The sequence below is a fragment of the Entelurus aequoreus genome, linkage group LG12 (assembly GCF_033978785.1).
Source record: "Entelurus aequoreus isolate RoL-2023_Sb linkage group LG12, RoL_Eaeq_v1.1, whole genome shotgun sequence".
In the NCBI taxonomy this organism is placed as follows: domain Eukaryota; kingdom Metazoa; phylum Chordata; class Actinopteri; order Syngnathiformes; family Syngnathidae; genus Entelurus; species Entelurus aequoreus.
In genome coordinates, this window is record NC_084742.1 from 41,623,883 (window position 1) to 41,651,209 (window position 27,327).

General features: G+C 38.6%; 1 protein-coding gene across 3 annotated transcripts in view; it reads right to left on the minus strand.

Moving 5' to 3' along the window:
- arap2 (ArfGAP with RhoGAP domain, ankyrin repeat and PH domain 2) overlaps nucleotides 1–27,327 on the minus strand; it is a 275,757-nt gene that overhangs the window by 90,201 nt on the left and 158,229 nt on the right. For all 3 annotated transcript variants that reach the window (XM_062065971.1, XM_062065972.1, XM_062065973.1), the window contains one exon: nucleotides 8,820–8,948. In XM_062065971.1, coding sequence (XP_061921955.1) covers nucleotides 8,820–8,948 — 129 coding nt within the window. The remainder of the gene's footprint in view (nucleotides 1–8,819; nucleotides 8,949–27,327) is intronic.

Here is a 27,327-nt window from a genome sequence, read left to right on the forward strand (position 1 = left end):
CCTGTTTCTGGCCATGCTTCCCCCACCCCAGCAGACGATGGCGTGCAACACCGCAGAGGCCACCACAGTCTATATGTTTTTGTTTTTGTTGTTGTTTTTTTACTTTTGTAGCTGTATGCATCAGCTCTACTCTTTTAATGTATTTAATGTCCTTTGTGTTCCTTGATGTTTGATGTTTCCCTTATGTGTGCTATGGCTATGAGTTTTGTTCCGCCTTGGCCTCAGTCGGGACCCCGTCTCCAGCGTTTACCTGTTTCTCACCTTTTTTGTAAGGGGCGCCGGAAGTTGGCAGACCCGTCAGCGATCCTGTTCTGTCTCCCTGTAATGTTTGTCTGCTCTTGAATGGGATTGTGCTGAAAATCTTAATTTCCCCTCTGGGATTATTAAAGTATTTCTGATTGTGATTCTGATTATTCACACCATAACCTTTACATGTTGACACTTACAATATTTTGTTTGGTTACCTTTTGTCATTTTGAGTCTGTGGAACGCTCTCCCTGACCATCTAAGGGCGCCACAGACTGTGGATGCTTTTAAAAAAGGCTTAAAAGCCCTTCTTTTAAAAAAAAAAAGCCTTTTTTTAGATATGTGCATACTAGCTATAATTATTTGGCTGTTCTAGTTTTTATTTTTATTTATTTCTTTATTATCGTTTTTTATTTATTTTATTTTTTTGTTAATACACTGTAGCACTTTGAGATTGTTTACTCAATATAAAGTGCTTTATACAAATAAAATCTATTATTATTATTATTTACTTCCTAATTGTCATTGTGTTTTAGTATTATGAGGTGGCGACTTGTCCAGGATGCCTTCTGCCCGAATGCAGCGGAGATAGGCTGTAGCACCCCCCGCGACCCCAAAAGGGACAAGCGGTAGAAAATGGATGGATGGATGGATGGACTTCACGATAATGACAGGTGTGTTGTTACTCTATTGGAATGCATGCATCAATGTTGTTGACATCCACATCCACACCCTATAATAGCGGAAGGTTGTTGCTCGGTTGAAGTGACATCATCTTTTTCTCCTCCTGTCTTATCCCTTTGTCTTTGTCCGTGAACGTATTTCACCGGGAAGGTCAAGTGTTGTACACAGGAGACTTCAATGACGGAACAGGGTTGGGAGCATGGAATTGTCCAAATTGTTTTGGTATCCTGGAGCATTCAATGTTCCTTTCACTGGAACTAAGAGGCCAAGCCCAACTCCTGAAAAACAACACCACACCATAATTCCTCCTCCACCAAATTTCACACTCGGCACAATGCAGTCCAAAATGTACCGTTTATTTTGAATGAAAATACATCAAGTTGAGGATTGTTTTCGGCTTTTTTAAGTGATACTAAAAAAAAAAATAATCAGAATAATTAACTACAGACCCTAATAAATTATTCGCTTATGAATGCATTGACAGCACCTAAAAATACCACAAAAACTATGAAGTTCCCCCCTTAAAAACTTTTACAATTTCTGCGATCTTTCCACTGGTGTGTACAAAATCACAATAGAGGCAACGATAGCGGCTGATTCACAATCAAGCAGCTGTTCCCCCTCACGCACAGCAAAGACCCCCATGACCGATCCGCTCTCCACAGGGGGTACCCGACTAAATCACTAGAGACAAAATGTGCGCCTCCAAAGCGGTCCAATTAGCTCCAACAATTTCTCTCTTCTTTTTTGACAAGGAGGAATGACATTTCTCACTTTGTGACATCCAATAAATGCTTAAGTGTGCAAAATGAGCCAAGTGATGAGACTAAATCAAGACAATCAATGCGCCTGTTAATCCCTCTCATTGTTAATCAACATTTAAGAATAAAGCTGTTTACCCAGAATTTCCAACGAGAATGGTTTCGTAATAGTTTCATGTCATTAAAAAAAAACAAGCAAAAAAAACAGACGAAGCTACCGCCTCCTCTTTTAGCCATCTTTCGCCCCCGCTGCCAATCATCTGCCTATCTCGCCATCAGCGATGAAGATGTCTGCTGGACAGATTGTCAGCAAGCTTGAAAGGGAATCTGTGAGAATGACGGCATTGAATGCAGCGCATGCCAAAATTACAGTCTGCTTCATTACAGAAAAACCCTATTAGATATGCTGTGTAGACAACCACAACACATGCCAATGGACATCCTACAAAAACTAATATTATTTGGACCACAAGCAGTCCCGCATGCCTTCTGCTTTGCTGGGACACGCCTCTGCACGCTCTTCCCGCATCACGGCCAAGCCTCTGCTCGGCTGCAAGCAAACTGCAATCAGCACACTTGGGTCTGATGAGGGCAGACGGCATAAAGACCAGCGTACCCGAATCTCCGGTGCCAGAGCATAGTTCTCTGTACACAGTAAGTTATCGCGTCTCTGGTTCCCCTCCCGCATACTTGGTCTTATGTCCTTTGTGTTTTCCGCAGTGCTTTCCCTGTCTCCCATGATCGAGCTGTGTGCCTCGACTTCCTGTTGGATTCCGGGCTGCCTCCCTCGATCCTCGACCCCTGCTTGGACACGGACCTTTTGACGCCTCGCTATACCCCCGCCCCCGACAACCTGCCTGTCTCACGGACATTCGAGCATGCCTTTCCCCTCCAGGACTGCCGCCTCTCACTCAACACTCACGGTAACACACAACGGTTAATTCCACACATTATCTCACACACACACACACACGTTTAGATTTTTGTTTATTATATATGTATATATATATATATATATATATAGTGTTTATATATATAATAAATCATAGAGCTACTACGCCCCTTTGTGGTCTGTGCCGTCTACTCCTCCTGTACGTAACACAAAGTCTACAGAAGCTAATACCCACTAGGGTTTTTAATTCGTGCAGGGTCAAAAAACATTGGCATTGACAACCGTCGCAGTAGACAACGTCCTAATGTAGTTTTGAACTTTGGTAACTCTAAAAGATGGCAGTAGCATCAATTCCAGTACCATAAGTGATCAATATCCATCAGCTTTATCTACGTCTGCATGCACTTTAAAATGCTATTGGTATGAAAGTCACAAGTGTTACACCTTGTAGTGCTGTTGTCTAACATTCAACACTGTTAATGCTGGCTCAGCAGTTTGCAATCTACCACAGTTGGTTCTTGTTGCTGATGTGTTGTGTGATATATTTATTCATAAATGACATTGTGGAGTGAGACAGGTGCATTTTCTCAAGCACTGTAAATCTGCCCTCTTTACCGAATGCCTTCTTTCTGCAAGACCAGGGGTCGGCAACCCAACATGTTGAAAGAGGCAACTTGGACCAAAAAGACAAAAAACAAATCTGTCTGGAGCCGCAAAAAAGTTAAAAGCCTTATGTAAGTGTTATAATAAAAACAGCACATTAAGTAAGAGTCTCAGAGGGTGAGATAACTCATGGAAATTACCGGCTTAAAACTGCCGAAGGCATAGATGTGTGTGTCCAAGTTAAAGGAAAGGACAGGCTGTCTTCTTCTAATGGATTTGTTACAATCTTTGCAAGCTGGGTAACGTTTGCTGTGGTCTGGAACAACATGGCACACAATCAGAAATGCATCCATACAGATAATGTGTCATGAGGCATGCAAATATAAATTACATACACAGAGGACATAAGTAAAGGAAATTAAATGAACTCAAATATACCTACAAACGAGGCATAATGATGCAATATGTACACACAACTAGCCTAAATAGCATGTCAGCATGGATTATTAGCACTCCACGCAAGTCAATAACATCAACAAAGCTCACCTTTGTGCATTCACGCACAGCATAAAACGTTTGTTGGACAAAATGAGACAAACAAGGAGTGGCATAAAACACGTCTTTCTGTGGCAGCGACGGAGAAAGATGTACACGTAAACCAACTACCGTGAGTTCAAGGACCGCCAAAATTAGTAGGACAAAACGGCGCCGGCCAAATACTGTCATCAGTGAAACATAAACACAAACATATTAAACAGTGGGCTTTCTAACAATTAGGAAGGTTTGCGTCATGTTTATCCTCCTACAGAAACATTATTAAAACAACAAAAATATCTTTCCCCCATCTTTTTCCATTTTGGAAAAAGCTCCAGGGAGCCACTAGGGCGGTGCTAAAGAGCCGCATGCGTCTCGAAAGACTGCGGGTTGCTGACCCCCGTGCAAGACCATATTAAACATGTCTACAAAACAACATTTTAGTAAGTATTTATTAATCCTTGAGCACACCACATGCATTTTTAACAACCTGTGTGTATCTATAGACGTTCAAACCATTAGACTGGCATGCCGCGGTACGCTCCAGAAACTCATAAGAGCAATTTCCTGCAACTGAAGAAGTTTTCAACTCAAGCCTTAAATTTTTCAGCACATGTGGTAAAAGCGCCATGAAAAAAGGCCAAACTGCACTGTTGTCTATAATAGATGGCATTAGAATGTATAGGCCTAAATACTACAGGTGCAGTTTAAAGGTATAATCCAAAGTAAGTGGTGTAAAATGACTAAAATTAAATTAAATGTAGACCAAGATGAAGAAATAACTATAGTAAAATTTGCTCAACTAATCACTACGTCTTGGCAGAAAGAGTGTCAATTATCCAGTTTGTTGCCAAAATGGGCTGCAAAAGACATCAAAACAGAAAATACACACTAGGAGGGAAATGGCAGAATTTCCAACTATAAATGGATTAATTTTTTGTTTCCATTCCATACTGAAAGTATTTTTCCACAAAGAAAACTGCAATCCAAGTGCCTGATCAACCAAGTTCCTTAATAACGGGCTAAATAGCGCGTGCAATGTATTTATCAACTTTTCGCTCTGTCGTTATCCAATATGTCGTCTGTTCTGTTTTGGATTTCCCAGCGTTGCTCTCATCAGCGTCACGGGTTGATTTCCATGTGAGGGGTTGAAGTAGCACATCATTCAAGATAACGGACAAGTGGTTTATCCAATCACATACAATTATTATTTTTTTACAAGGCCCCGCCTTCTGAAATACATCTCCTATTGAGAAGTCCCAGATCCTTGTGCGGAGCTCAGCGAACTCCAAGGATCTGGCGAGAGTCAGGTTACAATCTTTACCCATGTAAACATTGGAACACAGCTGTAGTGAAGATTGGCTGAGTTATGTCAGCTCAATCAGTCAAAAAAGGCAAATATCCTACGATCTGGTTCGGGACATCTCTAATTAGAAGAAAACGCTGCTTGTGTGATTGGAGTGACGTTGGCAATGTTAAAGTTGCACTTAGAGCTGGGCGATATGGCCTTTTATTAATATCTCGATATTTGCAGGCCATGTCACGATACACGATATATATCTCGATATTTTGCCTGAGCCTTGAATGAACACTTGATGCATATAATCACAGTAGTATGATGATTCTATGTGTCTACATTAAAACATTCTTGTTCATACTGCATTAATATATGCTCATTTTAAACTTTCATGCAGAGAGGGAAATCACAACTAAGTCCATTTACCAAAACTGTGTTTATTAAACAGTTATTAAGCAGTGGCACAAACATTCATGTCATTTCCAAAACAGAAAGTGCAAGATTGTCCGAGACATTTTAAAACAAGCTATTAGTGCACTTTTGTGCATGATGTCACTAAGATGACATATCAAAACAAAACTAAATTAAAGTGCACTTTTTGTACAGGACGCCACTACAATAGTTTAAAACAAAGTGCACTTTATTTGTACTAGATATTTCAATAACTGTCAATAAAAACTAGCTGCATAATAGGAAATCCAATAGTGTATGTCCTTCACTATGTGGTAGTTTACTGCGGACGTTGTCTCCTTCTGTTGACTATTTTTGTCATACGGTGTTGATCTGGAAATGGTTGCTTGGGCATTTTTTGGGTGTGTCACCGGCCGGAGATGTTGACATGCGAAGTTTCAAGCACTCCTTATTCTCTAGCGGGTGACTTTTCAAAAAATGCTACAAATTAGCAGTTCTGCTAATTTTTGTAGCAACGCTTTTGCCGCATACTTGACAAATTACGGTTGTCTGTTCGACGTCTTCCCGCTTGAAGCCAAACCACCGCCAGACGATGGACCCAGTGCTGTTTTTCTTGGTAAATAATTCTTCATTCATTTGTTACCAGATTCGCACCTTCTCTCTCTCGTATTACCACTCGCACCGTTAGCACCACAGCTAACGTTACCTACGCCGCTACCTCTCTGCTCGGCGAGGGCATATGACGTTGCACGCGTGACAGTATGTGACGTAACAAGGTGCGCTTGTTTTATGTCTCTGTGAGAAGGAGAGACAAGACATGGCGTAGTGGTTAGAGCGCCCGTGTCAGAAACCTGAGGGTTGCAGGTTCGCTCCCCGCTTCTTACCATCCAAATCGCTGCCGTTGTGTCCTTGGGCAGGACACTTCACCCTTGCCCCCGGTGCTGCTCACACTGGTGAATGAATGATAGGTGGTGGTCGGGGGGGCCGTAGGCGCAAACTGGCAGCCACGCTTCCATCAGTCTACCCCAGGGCAGCTGTGGCTACGAAAGTAGCTTACCACCACCAGGTGTGAATGAATGATGGGTTCTCACTTCTCTGTGAAGCGCTTTGAGTGTCTAAAAAGCGCTATATAAATCTAATCCATTATTATTATTATTAAGAAAGAGTGAGAAAAGCCTGTAGTGTAATGCCAGCAGCTAAAAGCAACTGCGTGAGAACGTATACTCGAATATCACGATATAGTCATTTTCTACATCGCACAGAGACAAACCCGCGATATATCGAGTATATCGATATATCGAGTATATCGATATATTGCCCAGCCCTAATTGCAATACTCTACTGCATGGGTGTCAAACTCTGGCCCCCGGGCCAGATTTGGCCCGCCGTGTAATTTCACTTGGCCCTTGAGGCGATATCAAATTAACACTAAAGCTGGCCCGCCGATTATATACAGTGGCGGTGCCGCGGTAACACCGCATTCACATCTAATTCTCATACTTGCCAACCCTCCCGGGAGACTCCCATATTTCAGTGCCCCTCCCGAAAATTGTCACGTCCCTTAATCGTCCAGTCCAACGAGTGCTGGCCCATATACAGGTTACACTGAGGGTGCCCGTATAAAAAACTTTAATACTGTTAGAAATATACGCCACACTGTGAACCCACACCAAACAAGAATGACAAACACATTTCGGGAGAACATCCGCACTGTAACACAACATAAACACAACAGAACAAATACCCAGAACCCTTTGCAGCACTAACTCTTCCAGGACGATACAAGGTGTGTGTGTGTGTGTGTGTGTGTGTGTGTGTGTGTGGGGGGGGGGGGGGGGGGGGGGGGGGGGGGATATTTTGTAGCGTCCCGGAAGAGTTAGTGCTGCAAAGGGTTCTGGGTATTTGTTCTGTTGTGTTTATGTTGTGTTACGGTGCGGAAATTCTCCCAAAATGTGTTTGTCATTCTTGTTTGGTGTGTGTTCACAGTGTGGCGTATATTTCAAACAATGTTAAAGTTGTTTATATGGCTACTCTCAGTATAAACTGTATCGCTGTTGATGAAGTATGCCTTGCATTCACGTGTGTGTGCGTACAGAAGCCGCTCATATCTTGTGACTGGGCCGGCACGTTGTTAGGAGGGATCAAAAGCGGACGTGACGACAGCTCGTAGAGGACATTAAAGGCAGTGCCTTTAAGGCACGCCCCCAAGACTGTGGAATACGAGATATAATGATTGATGAACACCTTCGTTCGATAATGAAGGTTGCCTCAGCTCAAAGCCTGAGCCCCGACATTAATGAACTAGCATCCAAGAAAAGATGTCAGGTATCTGGCTTGGGCACATCAGATTAGATCAGTGTGTTGCAAACAGAGTAGTTTAAAGTCCTGAATGGTTGGTTTATTCATTATTTTATTTTCAAATTTATTAGCCTGTGGAAAAAGTTAATGTTGATATTTACCTCAGAAGGCTGCAAATAGAAAAGAGGCATTCAATTTTTATTTAAATTGTATTTGATATGCCATTGATATTTTTTAATTATTATTATTATTATTTGAAACTCGATTTTGCAAGTCACTATAAAGTTATATAGGCCTTGCTTGTTCAATATTTAATGCAAAACTTGTTTGGGTCCCTATTAAAAAGGTTAATTTGTTCAACCTTGGCCCGCGGCTTTGTTCAGTTTTAAATTTTGGCCCACTCTGTATTTGAGTTTGACACCCCTGCTCTACTGTATGTCTCCAATGCATGACTTTGTTCAAACACTTGAAATGTAGTATTTAGGGAAACACACTTTTTGCCTTTATTTCCTGATTCATCCATCAAGTAATTAACCTAACACAATAGACGACTAATTCTTAAAAGAGTGGGAAAACACCCTCGAGGGAGCGTTTTATCAGATGTCATCCGGGCTCATCCTCCCTAAAAGACAGCTCCATTTCCCGCCTAACTAGCCGACTCCCGCACCCACGCAATAACCCTCCATCCCCCGAAGGCTGCAGCGATCCGAGCTTGCTCCTTTTCCTAATTACCCATAGGCTGGGAAACACTCCAGCTGTTTGGAGAGGTGGGACCAAAACAGAGCAGGAGGTGCAGCAGCTGAGGAAGCGGAAGTCTGATTAAAAGTTTTTTAGGACACTGGAAGGTAAAGTTTGGGGAGCCCAGTGATAAAGGTTACCTTTTTCTTCGAGGATTCCCAAAGGAGGCGTTTAAAAAAAAAAGCGGATTCATTGAGTGTCCTAAGCGGGAGTGTTTGGCGCCGGGATTAAACGGCCGTGGAGTTTGACAGCTGACAGCCCGACACTGATTGATCGATCAGTGCTTAGTGAGAGCAGACTTCATACAAATCGCAACTGGATTGATGGAACGAGATGGGACGGCGTGGACACTCACCATCTCCTTTGCGGCGGTCCGGCGCTGTCCCTTTGCCGTGGCCCACGGAGATGTAGAGGAAGCCGTCCATGAAGGCAGACACTTCGGACACAGAGGGGTTTTCAGAACATGGATCAAGTCTAGGGAAATCTGTAGAAGGGGAATAGATTAGTGCCGGGATGGGAAACTTCTGTGATGGCAATGTCATCGACCCTGACTGAGGGCCGGCGACAAATTACATCAGTGGTGTTAAAGTTAAAGTTAACATAACCAGAAATCCTGATCATAATTAAAGCAGTGTTTCCCACACATTCATTTATTTGTGGCGGCCCGCCACGAAAGAATTAAGGCCGCCACAAAATTTTTGATTTTTTTTGTTTTTATTTATTTTATTTTATTTTATTTTTTTTGTGTCCTGTCAAGCTTCTCAGGCAAATCATATAGTTGATGTAGATGCCCATATCGGCTGTTCAGATTTACTTTACAAAAGAGAAGTGTAGGATCAAGATTTTTGGAGCTCTCTGTTCAGTGGATCAGATGTTTGATGAAGCTTTGTGTCTATCTACCACCACTACTGTTTTCTGTTTATTTGTTACTGACTGTGGCAGGACACCTATGCCTCTGTTTCACTTTATGTTACTGGTAAATAATATGGTTGTAGTAGTAGGCTAAAGTTAAATTATTTAGTATGCACTAATTAAAGGGGCAGAGCTTTAAGAGACATTTTAGCTTTTATATTTTTATAAGATGTATTTTTTGTAAGAACCACAATTAATAAATATATTTCAGTGAATAACTTATTGTTCAAATCTGTATATAAATATGTACATAAAGTGTTGTAATTATATTGTAAAATGGATGGATGGATGGACGTTTAAAACAAAACTGTTATTATTCATTAGTAAGTATACATTTTTTGAGCCTTTTTAGAGAAAATCATATCATTGTAGTAAATTATGCAAATTACTCGATGATGTCATGGTGACCACGCCCATAGCCACACCCATAGCCAAGCCCCCACCGCCACAGGTATCTTGGCAGTTTATGGGAAACACTGTAAAGATAAAATTATTTTTCAATTTACTCTCCCTAAATATCTAAAAGTATTCATATTCTCTTCATGTCATATTATGCTCCAGTGCTGTTATTTTTAGTTTTAGTTTGTATCCAATCAGAATTCAGCTAGCTTATGTTGCCATGCTGTACTAAATCTGCCGGAGGCCTTCAGAATCAACAATGCGGGCGTCCATGCACTGCAAGTCAACGGGTACATACAGTTGATAGACAGTTGCGATAGCCAATCAGATCATGAGTCGTTGTCGGTAAGGCCTTCTAGATGGCCTCACGTTGAACGTGACATTTACGCTTCATGAAAAAACTGAGATAATTGTTTTTGGTGCTAAAAAAGAAAGGTTTAAAGTCATCCAACACTTTCAATCACTGTCCCTGAAAACCTCAAATAAAGCCAGAAATCCTGGGGTTATTTTAGATTTTGATTTACATTTCGACAGTCACATTAAATCAGTAACAAAATCGGCCTACTATCACCTCAAAAATGTAACAAGACTTAGAGGGCTCATGTCAGCTCAAGACTTAGAAAAACTTGTACATGCCTTTATTACCAGTAGGCTAGACTATTGTAATGGTCTCCTTGCAGGTCTTCCCAAAAAAAACTGTCAGGCAGCTACAGCTTGTTCAGAACGCTGCTGCTAGAGTTCTAACAAAGACCAAAAAATGTGAACACATTACACAAATTCTTAAATCCTTACATTGGCTCCCTGTACATCAGAGAATTGATTTCAAAATCCTCCTGCTCACATATAAATCACTACATGGTCTAGGGCCCAAGTATATCACTGATATGCTCCCACTATATAAGCCCTCTAGATCACTAAGATCTTCTGAGACCAATCTGTTAGCGGTTCCAAGAGTAAACTCAAATCAAGGGAGAGCATCATTCAGTCACTATGCAACAAATAGCTGGAATAAACTTCCTGAAGATGTCAGACTTTCCCCAACTCTGACTACTTTTAAAACTAGACTGAAAACTTTTATGTTCACCTTAGCTTTCAGCTAAATCTTTTAATCTTTTAATCTTTTAACTTTTAACGTCCGCACTGTTTTTATTTTTATTGTCTGCATTTTACTTTTGCTTTTATTTTCTTTCATATCACTTTGTTGTCTGTGAAGCACTTTGAGTCTGCCTTGTGTATGAAAAGTGCTATACAAATAAAGTTGCCTTGCCTTGCCTTGCCTCCTGTGATTGGATACTCACCGGGACCGTTAGCGGATGAATTTGAGAACACATAGAGTTGAGAGACAGTTGCGATGGCCAAACAGATCACAAGTTGTTGACAGTAGACTATCTAAGTCGCCTGATGTTAACGAGACTGTGATTGGATACTCACTTGTCATTCCAAACCGAGTATACATTCACAAGTTTCAATTTAGCAAAAAGCGGGTAGTGTTGCGCCGTAGCCAGACCGGGATAGCAGAGAAGGAGAACAAAACGTTGATTAGGTGGCAGATATATTGTAGCGTCCCGGAAGAGCTTGTGCTGCAAGGAATTCTGGGAATTTGTTCTGTTGTGTTTATGCTGTGTTGCCGTGCAAATATTCTCCCGAAATGTGTTTGTCATTGTTGTTTAGTGTGATTTCACTATATGGCACATGTTTATGACAGTGTTGCCATTGTTCATACGGCCACCCTTGGTGTGACATGTATGGCTGTTGACTAAGTATGGACTTCATTCACGTGTGTTCAAAACAAACAGGATTGTTACAAATGTCAATGGTCGGACAGAGGGAAATCTTTTCTTGACATCTTCAACCAAACACCATTATTTACCCATCAAATGCAACTATATATTAGCAAGACCAATTTCAAGAAGGATATTTAAAGAGAAACTACATCTTGTGAGGCGATGTCGACCAACCCCGGAAGCTAGCGCAGCCGTCGACGAGGGGTACCACTGGCTCGAATAGTGAGTTCAAATATTGTATTTTATCACTTTTAATATGTTTTTTTTCCATTTTAATTTTGACAGTACCACATAAGATATGTTGTCATTGATGATGCGTTTTAACTGATTTTTAAATGCGCCAGAAAATAACCCGTTTTGTACACTGTTGATGTGATTCAATGCACAGTAGGGCGTAAGTGTGTTTCAGTATAGTATTTCTCCAGCAATGGTCATGTGGGGACATAAATGATGGTAATTTGCGAGGTAATCATTGAAGTCGGACATCACTGAAGGCCTAGGTGGGAAACGCACGGCCCGCCACTGCATTAGACTTAGACTTAGACAAACTTTAATGATCCACAAGGGAAATTGTTCAACACAGTAGCTCAGTTACAATGATGGAAAGTGTAAGGATGGGAAGGACAATGCAGGTACAAATAGACTAATATAGCTATAAAAAAAATCCAACATATATACGAATATATACATAATATGTGTACAGAATAATTTATATACAGATTTATTATATTATGTCTATAACATATATACAATATAAACCAATGACCATGTAAAATATTACAGTATATACAGTATATATGACAGCAGCAGCAAACAATAGAGAGTTACATACAACAAAAATTGATGAAAACTCCTTTAGTTTAGTTCTAGTTTAGTTTAGTCCTTTAGTTCCGACACTGATTGTTATTTATTACTACGGTACTCTTGTCTTGCTCTGTATATTGTACAGTATTTTGTATAGTGTTTTGTATATTGTACAGGATTGCTTACTATTTTTATTGGATAGTAGTCTGTTTATTTCAATTCTTAGTTTTATCTTTATTACCTCTTGTGTAATTAATTGTTATCCCATATTTGTTCCCACTACCGCACCTTAAATTGGAGTCCTTGATCTCGTTATATGCACATATAATAACAATAAAGTCCTATTCTATTCTATTATATTCTACTAGTGAATATACGACGTTTATAAAGAAAATCTAACACGTGTTTCCTCCCAGAACAGCACATTTTAGTGGATTTACTACTACAGATTTCACTGCACAACACACAGTTTCAAAATACCACCAGGACTCGTCATCACACTAACAGAAATCAATGATTATGCCAGCAATTATTTCATGAATCCTGAACACTTAGCAGGAGGGCTTGGAGGGGGAGAAGCGAGCCAGTGTAGCTTATGCTGATGGCTCCACACAGGAGCAGGATCAAGCACACGCAGTATCTTGGTTTACATTTTTACATCTAAGTAAGGACGTAACGATAAGCGGTAATAATGATAACCGCGGTCAAAACGTCCGACGGTTAGCATTGCCGTTTGAAATTAAAATTACCGAAAAAACGTGACTGATAACTGCACTTTGATCGACGCAACGGACTGACTGGCACAAGCCATGAAAACAAAAAATACTAACGTCTTTCCACATTAAGAAAGAACAGACCCCAACCTGGATGTATACAAACAAAAGTACGTCGGAGCGACTAAGCTATACAATTGTGCACATTGAACGAGTGATCGAGGATTAGACTTGTACTAAGACAAACTTTATTGATCCAAAAGGAAATTGTTCCACACAGTAGCTCAGTTACAAAGGATGGAAAGGGTAAGGAGGGAAAGGATAATGCAGGTATAAAGTAGACTAAAAATGTACCACAGGAGGTATTTTTACGTACATTCAGGGACCGCTAAACAGAGTGGGATGACACAACGCCAGAAATAAAAAATAATAGATTTTATTTGTTACACACTTTTCATTTACGTAAATAAACCTGCTACAGTACAAACTAATATTTAAAACAAAGTATCAGTGAAGCATAACAAACAGCATGTGCATATTGTATATACGCCCCCTCCCATTTTGTTATATATACAGTATTGTTTTTCAAATCACCTGACATGTATACTGTGTATATGTACATAATTTATACATTTTTTTAACGTAATTTTTATATACATGTTACAGGTTATATATCTTTTATTATTGAATGTATCAAATGTGATGAATATTTAATGGACCACAATGGAAACAAGCCTTTTGGCTTTTTGTGCCATCCATTTGCCTTTTTAAAGCATTACATGGATTCAATTGTTTAAGATGTCAATAAACGTCTCAATCAATCAATCAATCAATTTATTTTAGTTATTTAAAGAAAAAAAACTTAGTGAAATGAGTGAGTGTATGAGTACTTCTTCGAGCATTCAACAATACTGCGATGAGAATGATAAGAAATGTTCATATCGTTACATCCCTACTAGAGATGTCCGATAATGGCTTTTTTGCCGATATCCGATATTGACCAACTCTTAATTACCGATTCCGATATCAACCTATACCGATATATACAGTCGTGGAATTAACAAATTATTATGCCTAATTTTGTTGTGATGCCCCGCTGGATGCATTAAACAATGTAACAAGGTTTTCCAAAATAAATCAAGTCAAGTTATGGAAAAAAATGCCAACATGGCACTGTGCCTTTAAGGTTTATTGGCGCTCTGTACTTATCCCTACGTCCGTGTACACAGCGGCGTTTTAAAAAGTCATAAATTTTACTTTTTGAAACCGATACCGATAATTTCCGATATTACATCTTACAGCATTTATCGGCCGATAATATCGGCAGTCCGATATTATCGGACATGTCTAATCCCTACATATGAGCCTCCTCTCTGATCTTTTTTTGCTTTTAGTTGCGAGCAGAAATTTGGGTGTTTACAAAGTACAAAGAAGAATCCTGACAAACATTTTCTACTTGGGGGGGGGGGGACAACCTTATTCATCTCATGTGATTTTCTACTTATTTTACTATTTATTGAGAAGTGTATTAATTGTGTAGTAAATTGTGTATAAATGGAGAACATAAAGTGAATACACATGTAAGTAATTGCTATAAAATGAAAGAGGGGTGGGAATAAAGAGTATCTGCTTTTTCCTAGTCCTTTTTGAAGATGTTGCAATGAGAAACTGAAAACATGTGATGCATCATATTGTAACTAGGGATGTCCGATAATATCGGCAGCCGATAAATGCTTTAAAATGTGATTTCGGAAATTATCGGTATCTGTTTCAAAAAGTAAAATGTATGACTTTTTAAAACGCAGCTGTGTACACGGACATAGAGAGAAGTACAGAGCGCCAATAAACCTTAAAGGCACTGCCTTTGCGTGCCGGCCCAATCACATAATATCTACATCTTTTACACACACACAAGTGAATGCAAGGCATACTTGGTCAACAGCCATACAGGTCACACTGAGGGTGGCCGTATAAACAACTTTAACACTGTTACAAATATGTGCCACACTGTGAACCCACACCAAACAAGAATGACAAACCCATTTCGGGAGAACATCCGCACTGTAACACAACATAAACACAACAGAACAAATACCCAGAACCCCTTGCAGCACTATCTCTTCCGGGATGCTACAATTTCCACCCTCCGGTACCCCCCCCCCCCCCACCTCAACCCTGCCCCCCTCCTGTCCCAAATTCCAAGCTGCTGTTTTGAGGCATGTTACAAAAATTATGCACTTTGTGACTTCAATAATAAATATGGCAGTGCCATGTTGGCATTTTTTCCCATAACTTGAGTTGATTTATTTTGGAAAACCTTGTTACATTGTTTAATGCATCCAGCGGGGCATCACAACAAAATTAGGCATAATAATGTATTAACTCCACGACTGTATATATCGGTATTGGTTGATATCGGAATCGGTAATTAAGAGTTGGACAATATCAGAATATCGGATATCGGCAAAAAAGCCATTATTCGACATCTGTAATTGTAACTGTATGCATGTTTGAAATAAACTTCAACCTTTCATGAAACTTTCAGGAAGAAAATGACCCCTGTGGAGCCCATCAAAATCCAGGGCCGGGAGGTGGCAGTAGTTAAAGTTAAAAAGTTAAAGTACCAATGATTGTCACACACACACTAGGTGTGGTGAAATTACCCTCTGCATTTGACCCATCACCAGTGGGGCAGTACAAGTACCTGGGAGTCCACTTGAACAGCAGACTGGACTGGAAGGACAACAGCAAAGGTGTATACAAGAAGGGCATGAGCAGACTCTTTTTCCTGAGGAAGCTTAGGTCCTTCAATGTGTGCAGCAAGCTGTTGGAGATCTTTTTTCAGTCTGTAGTGGCCAGTGCCCTGTACTTTGCAGTGGTTTGTTGGGAGAGCAGCACCAGCAAAAGGGACTTAAAACCGACTTAAAACCAAACTATTGGCACACAGTTGGAGGCGTTTGTGTCAGTGAGGGACAGGAGGACACTGGACAGACTACTTGCCATCATGGACAATCCTGCCCACCCACTCCACCAGACAATCGAGGGACAGTGGAGCTCATACTCCAACAGGCTCCTTCAGCTTCGTTCCCAAAGTGTTCGATTCAAGAACTCCTTCATTCCGCACTCCATCCAGCTGTATAATCACTCGCCATACAGCAATAGATGATATCTGTCTATTACCTGACCGCTTCTATGATGGCTACCTCTCTTTGTTTATAATGTATATTTTCTGCTGGATATGCTCTCTATTTTTTTTTGCTGCAGTTGTTACATATACTGTAATATTGTACATGGTAATTGGGATGTGTTATATATTGTATATATTATTAAAAATATAATATAATATAATAATATATGATATACTGTACCGGTATATATAATATGTAAATAATACATATTGGTTATATTTTATATTGCTAATATGGTGCGTTTTTAGTCTACTTAGTACCTGCATTATACTTTGCATCCTTACCCTTTCCATTTGAAACTGAGCTACTGAGTGGAACAATTTCCCTTGTGGATTAATAAAGTTTGTCTAAGTCTAAGTCTAACCATAAACCATATCCCCACTGAGAGTTGGCGTAGCAAATGTTACAGCGGTGTCAAACCCATCCATCCATCCATTTTCTACCGCTTGTCCCTAAACCATCACAGTATAAGTTACAAACTCTCCCTGTTTGTGAATGGTGGATAATGACAATAATTTTCAGATGTATATTTTCAGGTTTGTTTGTTTTTATTCACGTCTAATCCAGGGGCTCTACTAATCAAATGCCCTGTCCAAGGTCTATACCTTGTCCAGGACCTCCTGACAGTACATTGAGTTTGAGTTTAAGTTTATTTGGAACATGCATGCATACAAGATGATACATCACAATTTCCAGTTTCTCTTTTCAACATGTTCGAAAAGGAGTAGGAAGAAGCAGAGCTTATTTAATCCTACCCCTTTTCTTTTACAAAGCAGTTGCTAAAACTTTTGTTCACTTCCTGTTCTCAATTTATTCACAATATACTCCATAAGTAAAAACAATAACATATTATAAATAATAATTGGTGAAGTAAGTTATATTTCATATGGTGAGATGAGTAAGATTATCTTGAAAATGAATGGATGGATGAAATAAATTCAGAATGTTTATCATGGTTCTTCTTCTTCTTTGTACTTTGTAAACACTTTAAGTTTGAAGAGTTTCTTGAAGTGGATCATATTAGTACATTGTTTGATTTCTTTGCTTAATCCATTCCATAATTTAATTCCACGTACATTGTAGTAGGCCACTGCTTCCTCTTTTTAACTGTGCGGCTACTAATGAATATTTCTGCCTATTTTAATTTTCTCTGACCCTTGACGCCATTCATGGTAATTCTTCCCACCCTAATACAACTTAATCATTATATTTGTATTTCGTGCATGTATTTTTTTTTAATTACTTTTGTTAAATTTGTGTAAAAAGGCTTATTATGGAAGGTATCTCTCGGGTTTTGGCACAATGTGGACACCCTGGGAATCTACACTAATTATATCCAATTAAGTTGACAAATTAAAGTAATGTATTAAAATCATCCTAATCAATTATTTATAACATTGTTCATTAAAAGGTTATTCAGCTTATTTGTTTAAATGTTCTGTTTTTTCTTTTAAAAAAAAAACCAACTAAACAAACATTAATACGTTTTTGTTTTTTTTTGTTAATTAAAAAAAGATAGCAGCTTTTCAAAAGGGACACTTTTTTCAATTTGATAAATTTTTTGCTCCATTTTTTTCTGCTTTCATCATTACATTGAAGCTGCCACAGCAAGAATGCAAACATACATCTACGGCAGTATTGTATGTTTCATCTACTTATGGCAGGGATGTCAAACTCGTTTTCATTGAGGACCACATCGCAGTTATGGCTGCCATTGAAACAGCGAAGAATGTATGAATTTGTCTCTGGATTTCATTATCAATTACATATATATATTTAAGTAGACTGTAGATTTTACAGTCAAAACTTTACATTTTACTGTAAAATATAGTGTTTTTTGTTTTTACAACATTTTACGGTAAATGGAAAAACAGTATCACTGTTTTTGTTTTTTTGGGGGGAGGGTGGGGGGTTTACGGAGAAACCTGGCAGCTGAGTTGCCAGAATATTTGTGTTAAACTTACATTAGTCTTTACAACATTATATTGTGAATGGAAAAACAGTACAATTTATTTTCATATTCTGGCAACTTAGCTGCCAGTTTTTCTACCGTAAAAACAAATGCACCGTTTTTCCATGTACAGTGATACACTGTTAAAAACAACAACCGTAGATTTTACAGTTAAAAATTAGCAGGTCAGTCAACAGAATTTTTATGCAAAAAAACAGTAGTAGTTTTTTTCAATTTACAGTAATGTGCTGTAAAGAACAACATAACATTTATTGTCATTTGTATCAATTTGATGGGTAGTTTGCTGTAAAGTGAAGTAATTTTATTTATTTTTATTTAAACAAAAACATGGGGTGGAAAGTATGATAATGTACTGTAGTGTTGTCCCGATACCAACATTTTGGTACCGGTACCAAAATTATTTCGATAGTTTTCGGTACTTTTGTAAATATAGGGGACCACAAAAAATTGCATTATTGGCTTTATTTCGACAAAAAATCTTAGGGTACATTAAACATATGTTTCTTATTGCAAGTTTGTCCTTAAATGAAATAGTGAACATACAAGAGAACTTGTCTTTTAGTAGTAAGTAAGCAAACAAAGGCTCCTAATTAGTCTGCTGACATATGCAGTAACATATTGTGTCATTTTCCTTCTATTATTTTGTCAAAATGTGTAAGGACAAGTGGTAGAAAATGAATTATTAATCTACTTGTTCATTTATGTTAATCTGCTCACTTTCTCTTTTAACATGTTCTATCCACACTTCTGTTAAAATGTAATAATCACTTAGTCTTCTGTTTGATATTTTAGATTAGTTTTGGATGACACCACAAATTTAGGCATCAATCCGATACCAAGTAGTTACAGAATCATACATTGGTCATATTCAAAGTCCTCATGTGTCCAGGCATATTTTCTGAGTTTATAAACATAACATACATCTTTAAAAAACGAGAGAAGATGTTCTGATGCCAATAAATATTGACGTAATCATAGTAGTATCCAGTAGATACGCTCCTGTACTCGGTATCATTACAGTGGATGTCAGGTGTAGATCCACCTATGGCGTTTGTTTACATTGTGATGCCGGTGAGCACGGTGCTATTGGCGGACTTTTCAGAGCCAGTATAGTACCGTTTATGATTCATTAGTATCGCGGTACTATACTAATACTGCTATACCGTACAGTCCTAATATACTGTAATATTTGTTGCAATATTGGATACTATTAAAGTTTAAAGGCCTACTGAAATGAATTTTTTTTATTTAAACGGGGATAGCAGATCTATTCTATGTGTCATACTTGATCATTTCGCGATATTGCCATATTTTTGCTGAAAGGATTTAGTATAGAACAACGACGATAAAGATTGCAACTTTTGGTATCTGATAAAAAAAAGGCTTGCCCCTACCGGAAGTAGCGTGACGTAGTCAGTTGAACATATACGCAAAGTTCCCTATTGTTTACAATGATGGCCGCATGAAGTGAGAGAGATTCGGACCGAGAAAGCGACAATTTCCCCATTAATTTGAGCGAGGATGAAAGATTTGTGGATGAGTAAAGTGCAAGTGAAGGACTAGTGGGGAGTTGAAGCTATTCAGATAGGTCAGATGCTGTGAGAGCCGGGGGTGACCTGATATTCAGCTGGGAATGACTACAACAGTAAATAAACACAAGACATATATATACTCTATTAGCCACAACACAACCAGGCTTATATTTAATATGCCACAAATTAATCCTGCATAAAAACACCTGTGTGTTTGTTACGCTAGCTCCTAGCTCCTCTGCTAGCTCCTAGCTCCATAGAACACGCCAATACAATTCAAACACCTGATCAACACACACAATCACTCAGCCCAAAAGACCGTTCACCTAACCCAAGGTTCATAAAGCTTATATATTTTTAAAAAGTTACGTACGTGACGCGCACATACGGTCAAGCTATCAAATGTTTAGCAGCCAAGGCTGCATACTCACGGTACCTGATATTCAGCTGGGAATGACTACAACAGTAAATAAACACAAGACATATATATACTCTATTAGCCACAACACAACCAGGCTTATATTTAATATGCCACAAATTAATCCTGCATAAAAACACCTGCGTGTTTGTTATGCTAGCTCCTAGCTCCTATGCTAGCTCCTAGCTCCATAGAACACGCCAATACAATTCAAACACCTGATCAACACACACAATCACTCAGCCCAAAAGACCGTTCACCTAACCCAAGGTTCATAAAGCTTATATATTTTTAAAAAATTACGTACATACGCAAAAAAAAGTTGCGCACATACGGTCAAGCGATCAAATGTTTAGAAGCCAAAGCTGCATACTCACAGTAGCACGTCTGCGTCTTTGTCATCCAAATCAAAGTAATCCTGGTAAGAGTCTGTGTTGTCCCAGGTCTCTACAGGCGTCTGTGTATCGAAGTCAAAAGTCCTCCTGGTTAGAGTCTCTGTTATCCGAGTTCTTCCATCTTGACTGCATCTTTCGGGAATGTAAACAAAGAAGCGCCGGCTGTGTACTGTTGTTGCTGACTACGTTCGAAAAATACGTCCATTTCGCACCGACAACTTTCTTCTTTGCTTGCTCAGCTTCCTTCTCCATAATGCAATGAACATGATTGCAACAGATTCACGAACACAGATGTCCAGAATACTGTGGAATTATGAAATGAAAACAGAGCTTTTTCGTATTAGCTTCAATGTGGAAGGATAATACCCGTGTTCGCCGGGCTACGTCACGCGCATACGTCATCCTCAGAGGCGTTTCGAACCGGAAGTTTAGCGGCAAATTTAAAATGTCACTTTATAAGTTAACCCGGCCGTATTGGCATGTGTTATAATGTTAAGATTTCATCATTGATATATAAACTATCAGACTGCGTGGTCGGTAGTAGTGGGTTTCAGTAGGCCTTTAAAAGGTATGCAATTTCAATCAGTACATATATTTTTTTATGTCAAAATGAAAGAAATCAATTATATTTAGTGAGAAAATATTAAGGGCCAAATAAAATGATGTCGCGGGCCAGATGTGGCCCCCCGGGCCTTGAGTTTGACACCTCTGACTTATGGTACATAATATCGCAAATCCATGCGGTTCTTCATGCAAACATTCATGTCCAGTGAGTAGAATGTAAACAAGCCATTGGCCTTGCGCTACATGTGTGGTAATAGCCTCCCTGTCTGTGTCTTCCAAACAGCCCCCGAGGGCTCCTAAAGCTGGACCCGCCTAAGATGGGACTGTCATGTCTGCAGGCTTGTCAGAGGAAGAGTCTGGCCGACGCTGATTGGCTGCGTCCCCAGTGAAGGGAGGTGACATGACAGAGTGCTCAATTAGCCATCTGGTCGCCCATGGCAACCGGCGGAAAGCGGTATCCCGCGAGAAGCGGTCGGCGAGGCGAGGAGTCGCACATCCAAATAGAGCCACAAAGCATAAATGCTGCTATAATTGGCTACATGTGTAAGGCAGGTAGAATCCTAATGATAACACAAAAGTAAAAGGGCAGGAGACGACGTTGCACAGTGTAAAAGCGTGCACACGTTTGCTCCCCTGAGGAAAAACAAAAACCCTCATTTTGCCAAACACATCGCTCCAGCACTAGTGAGGACAATTTGTGTTTCAAAAAAAAATGTGTTGCACACATAATGATGTGAATAGTGTTGCTTGTATCTGCACATAAAGCATTTTTAATATGTGGGGAGATCCATACATTGGCGGAAGTCGCGGTAAAAAGCCCTCCGCTTGCCATTTAAGGAGATGCCACATGCCAATGCATGCTGAGTTCAGGGAGCAGGCGGGCGGAAAGGAAGGAGGGTTTTACCATAAAAATGTTTTACATTTATGTTATCCTGCAGTAGAGCTTGGTGTGAAGGGAAAAAGTTATGCACAGCATTGAATTGCATGAAGGCGGGATGCTGGCTGCCACAAAAGTGTGCAAGAAAAAGGCTTTTGTCCTTTTGGCAACGAGGAGGACACGAGACAGGCTGCACTCTGTTGCTAATGTCCCACACCTGCAGCACTTTACAACCGATTAGAGACACCGGAATGCGGTTCACACTCCAAGGACGAGCGTCACGAGGCCAAAGAGGGAATACGTTTTGTCCAGCCGTCAAAACAACAACATGTCTTTTATATATTGGAATATGGGATCCATTATTTAAATTTGTTTGAACTATTAAATTAACCAAAAATAGGACTTATTTTATCTTTGTGGAAAATATTGGACGCAGTGTGTTGTCAAGCTTATGAGCTGCGATGCAAGTGTTAGCTACTGTGACACTGTTGTTCTTTTTTTTTTTTTATGTTTTTTTTTTTATGGATGTCTGTGATGATGATGTCAATGAGGGATTTTTAATCACTACTATGTTGAAATGGTTACTAATATTGATGCTGTTGTTGATAATATTCATTTTTGTTTGACTGCTTTTGGATTGTTTTGTGTCATGTTTGTGTCTCCTCTCAGTTGCTCTGTTTATTGCTATTCTGGGTGTTGCTGGGTCGGGTTTGGTTTTGGAATTGGAATTGCATTATTATGGTATTGTTGTGTATTGTTTTGTTGGATTGATTAAAAAAAACCCAAAAAAAACATGCATTTTTAATTTCCTTTTCTTATCATACAAAGTAAAGTTCAAAAGACCCCTAATGATAAATGACATCATTGACATCTTTTTTTCTATCCCCTCCTGCTCCAGTCCGGCTGCGCCAAATATTGAATAAATCCATTTAATAAAGTCAAATACAAATAAGGCAACGATAAAAGTATCCCGCGCTTCTCTTTTGTAAGGTAAGTCTGTACAGCAGCATATCCATTAACAATATGATTTGCCTGAGTGGCTGGACAGGACAAAAAAAAAAGAGACACTAGCAAATAATTACCCACATGATACGTAACGTCAACATCGCGGACCGCCTCCGTGCTGTGCCGTCCGTCAATATTGTAACATCCCAAGTAACGGAGGCTCAGATAGATTCCCAGTTTGTCTTTCTTTATTTCACAAAATGCAACATTCTTGTACAACGGGCTCAATCTCCATGTCCCGCTCGCTTTTCCGGCAATATTTTAAACAACTTTTAAAACCTCCACAACAGACCTCACTTTTCCTCCTTGTCCCAGGAGTACCGCACCCCAGTCAAGCCATTGGTTAGAACTCTTTGGCGTCTGTGACGACACCGACTTGACACGTGGAAAATAAATATATTTGCCATGTTTTCCTTTTTACCTTATTTTAACATCTTTGGGGATGTTTGTTGGGTTTTACAAATTTGAAAAAAATTCAAGCATGTCTCTTTTATAGAATGAATTTGAAGATGAATGCACCTATGGCTGTTCTCATAGATGAGGTTATGGTTATTCTCATGGCCAGGGGTCCCCAAACTTTTTGACTCCGGGGCCGCATTGGGGTAAAACAATTTGGCTGGGGGCCGCGCTATATATATATATATATATATATATATATATATATATATATATATATATATATATATATATATATATATATATATATATATATATATATATATATATATATATATATATATATATATATATATATATATTATATGTAAATGTGTGTGTGTGTGTGTGTGTGTATATATGTATATGTATATGTAAATGTGTATATATGTGTGTGTATATATGTATATGTCTATGTATATGTCCATGTATATATATATATATATATATATATATATATATATATATATATATATATATATATATATATATATATATATATATATATATATATATATATATATATATATATATACATGGACATATACATAGACATATACATATATACACACACATATATACACATTTACATATACATATACATATGTATATACATATATACACATAAACATATATATATATATATATATATATGTTTATGTGTATATATGTATATACATATGTATATGTATATGTAAATGTGTATATATGTGTGTGTATATATGTATATGTCTATGTATATGTATATGTCCATGTATATATATATATGATTATGTGTATATATGTATATACATATGTATATGTGTATATATGTATATATATATATATATATATATGTCCATGTATGTATATGTATATATATATATATATATATATATATATATATATATATATATATATATATATATATATATATATATATATATATATATACATATATATATATATATATATATATATATATATATATATATATATATATATATATATATGCTTATGTGTATATATGTATATACATATGTATATGTATATGTAAATGTGTATATATGTGTGTGTATATATGTATATGTCTATGTATATGTATATGTCCATGCAACTATGTATATGTTTATGTGTATGTATGTATATATATATGTATATGTGTATATATGTATATATATATATATATATGTATATATATATATATATGTATATGTGTATATATGTATATGTGTCTATATATATATATATATATATATATATATATATATATATATATATATATATATATATATATATATATGTGTGTATTCATACATATATATTCCTCGCGCACTAATTGACTTAAAGAGTGCACTTGCTGCATGTCACGTTATCGATGGTCAAATGCATTTTTAGACAATATGATTTGCCTGATTGGCTAGGAGACGGTAGAAAATGGACTAGTAAGGACAAATAAAAAATTAAAAAATAATAAAAAAAATAAATAAATAAAAAAAGGTGTTTTTTTTGGTTTTTTTTAACTTGGGACTTCCCGCGGGCCGGATTTTGGACGCTGGGGGGCCGTATCAGGCCCGCGGGCCGTAGTTTGGGGACCCCTGCTCATGGCATTCATCTGATCAGTTGTCTTAGAAGACATTTGGCCTCTCATCTGTAGTTTTCATCAGTTCATGCTCACAGAGTAGGCTTGGACAGATCTGAGCACTTGGTGCCAAGGTCCTAACTATTAATCCTCTTAACATGAGGAGCGTACAGACAGGAAGGAATGATTTTGTTGTTTTGTGGTGTAAAAAATAATGTGTCCTTCAACAAATGTTAATGATAGAATCAAATCATTCAGTCACCGTATCGAATCTTAATGAACCGTTCATACACTAAATCAAATCGTTCTGTTTTGTATATAAATAGTCTTTTAATCGCATCGTATCCCGTGTATTGCAATGCGAATCGAATCATCCATCACAAAGAGATTTACATCCCTAGCGTCAACAGGGTTCTCCATTGGAGCCAATCCTGGGGGGTCGGGCTCCATGGCGAGCATCTGTTGGCAAGCGCCTGTTGGCCAGGCCTGCCCCTATGGCTGCCCAAAGAGGCATTGTGGGTTCACAATTCAATGGGCTCACTACTCAAAGGTGGGGTCTTAGAGGTCGGGTGCAGCATGAGATAGGTGGCAGGCGAAAACAGGGACCTTTTGGAATGCAACCTATCTCTTGGGGAAGTAAGGAGCCAGAGGTGGTGCCAGAGTTTGAGAAAGGCTCTCACTGATATCAGTCATTTCAAGAGTGTTTGGATCCTCTTTCACTCTGGCGTTGCCAACAATAACAGGCAGCGGCAATTGGGGGGGAAATGTGTTGCTCTGTTTTAGTGCCTGTACATTGGGGTTTAATCTGGTGGACAAGATTGTAGTAATTTGACAATTGACTTCATGGTCTTGTCGTCTGACTTGCGGTCTTATGTCTTGTACATTTGGATGAAGAGAGGGGCGGATCTGTCAAACGTTGAGCACCTGGTAATGAGTTTGCTCCAATGGTGGGGGAGGATACCGGTCAGACCTAGCAAGCCCAAACGTTATGTGAGTATCTGCTAGGAATGCCTGGCAGAGGATCCATTCAGAAAGTGTTTCAATTCCCACCACCGGGAGAGCTTGGACCATGTTCCCAGGAAGGCAGCGGATATTGGGCCCGATGGGGCCATGTTTCGTGGGCCGAAAAGCAAAGCTTTTAAATAGTTAAATAGTTTTAAAATACCCCCCGATTTAGTTAACCGAATAGTGTCTGTTACTTTACAGATTCACTATCTACGAAAACAAATAACAAATTAATGAATGCCTTGTGTAGTTTTTTTAAAAATAATTCCACAAGATTAGCTGCATTTAACATTTACCGTATTTTCCGGACCATAGAGCGCACCGGATAATAAATCGCACTGCCGATGAGCAAAAGGCGCACCGAATTATAAGGCGCATTAAAGGGGTCATTTTATTATTATTATTTTCTAAATGGAAAACACTTCCTTGTGGTCTACATAACATGTAACGGTGGTTCTTTGGTCAAAATGTTGCATATATTATGTTTTACAGATCATCTTCAAGCCGCTTTCTGACGGTCGCTTCCGGATGCACCATTTTGTGGGCAGTCTTATTTACATGGCTCACCTTCGGCAGCGTCTTCTCCCCGTCATCTTTGTTGTAGCGGTGTAGCGTGCAAGGACGGGAGTGGAAGAAGTGTCAAAAGATGGAGCTAACTGTTTTAATGACATTCAGAATTTACTTAAATCAATAACGGAGCAGCATCTCCTTATCCGTGGCTCACTAGTGCAACAACAAAGCCGGAAATGTGTTCCGTGAAAAAACGTCCGACTGGAACTCCCTAATAAGTAAAGTTCCTTGGGTGAATAATGTAAACTCACTTCACCCGTATGTTTTTGCGCTTTCATGGCGAATTTACTGACATATATAAGTAAGAACTTTACACTACTTTATATTAGAAATGGCAACAGCGGAGGATGAATGTCACATAACAAGAAGATAGAGAAAAAGAAGAAGCTCATCGACTACGGTGTTGGCACCGACTACAAAGGCAGACGCGCAAATTTTCAGGACTTATGCAGATCCCAAATACAGATCAGCAGGTACCAGAAGGTAAGAAAAGTTTCTTTTGCATAATATTACGAAACAAAACGCCAGATATGTCTTACCTTATACACACACCATGATAATGCTTGTATGTTGAAGCACAGCACAATCCATCAAGCGGTGTAGCTTCATAGCTTCCCAAAGTCATACTAAAACATTTTGATAGATTTTTGAGTGCCGTGTGTAATGTTCTATATTTTTAATGGAACATATAACATTTTGGTGTTGTTTACTTGAGTCATATTGCAGTCT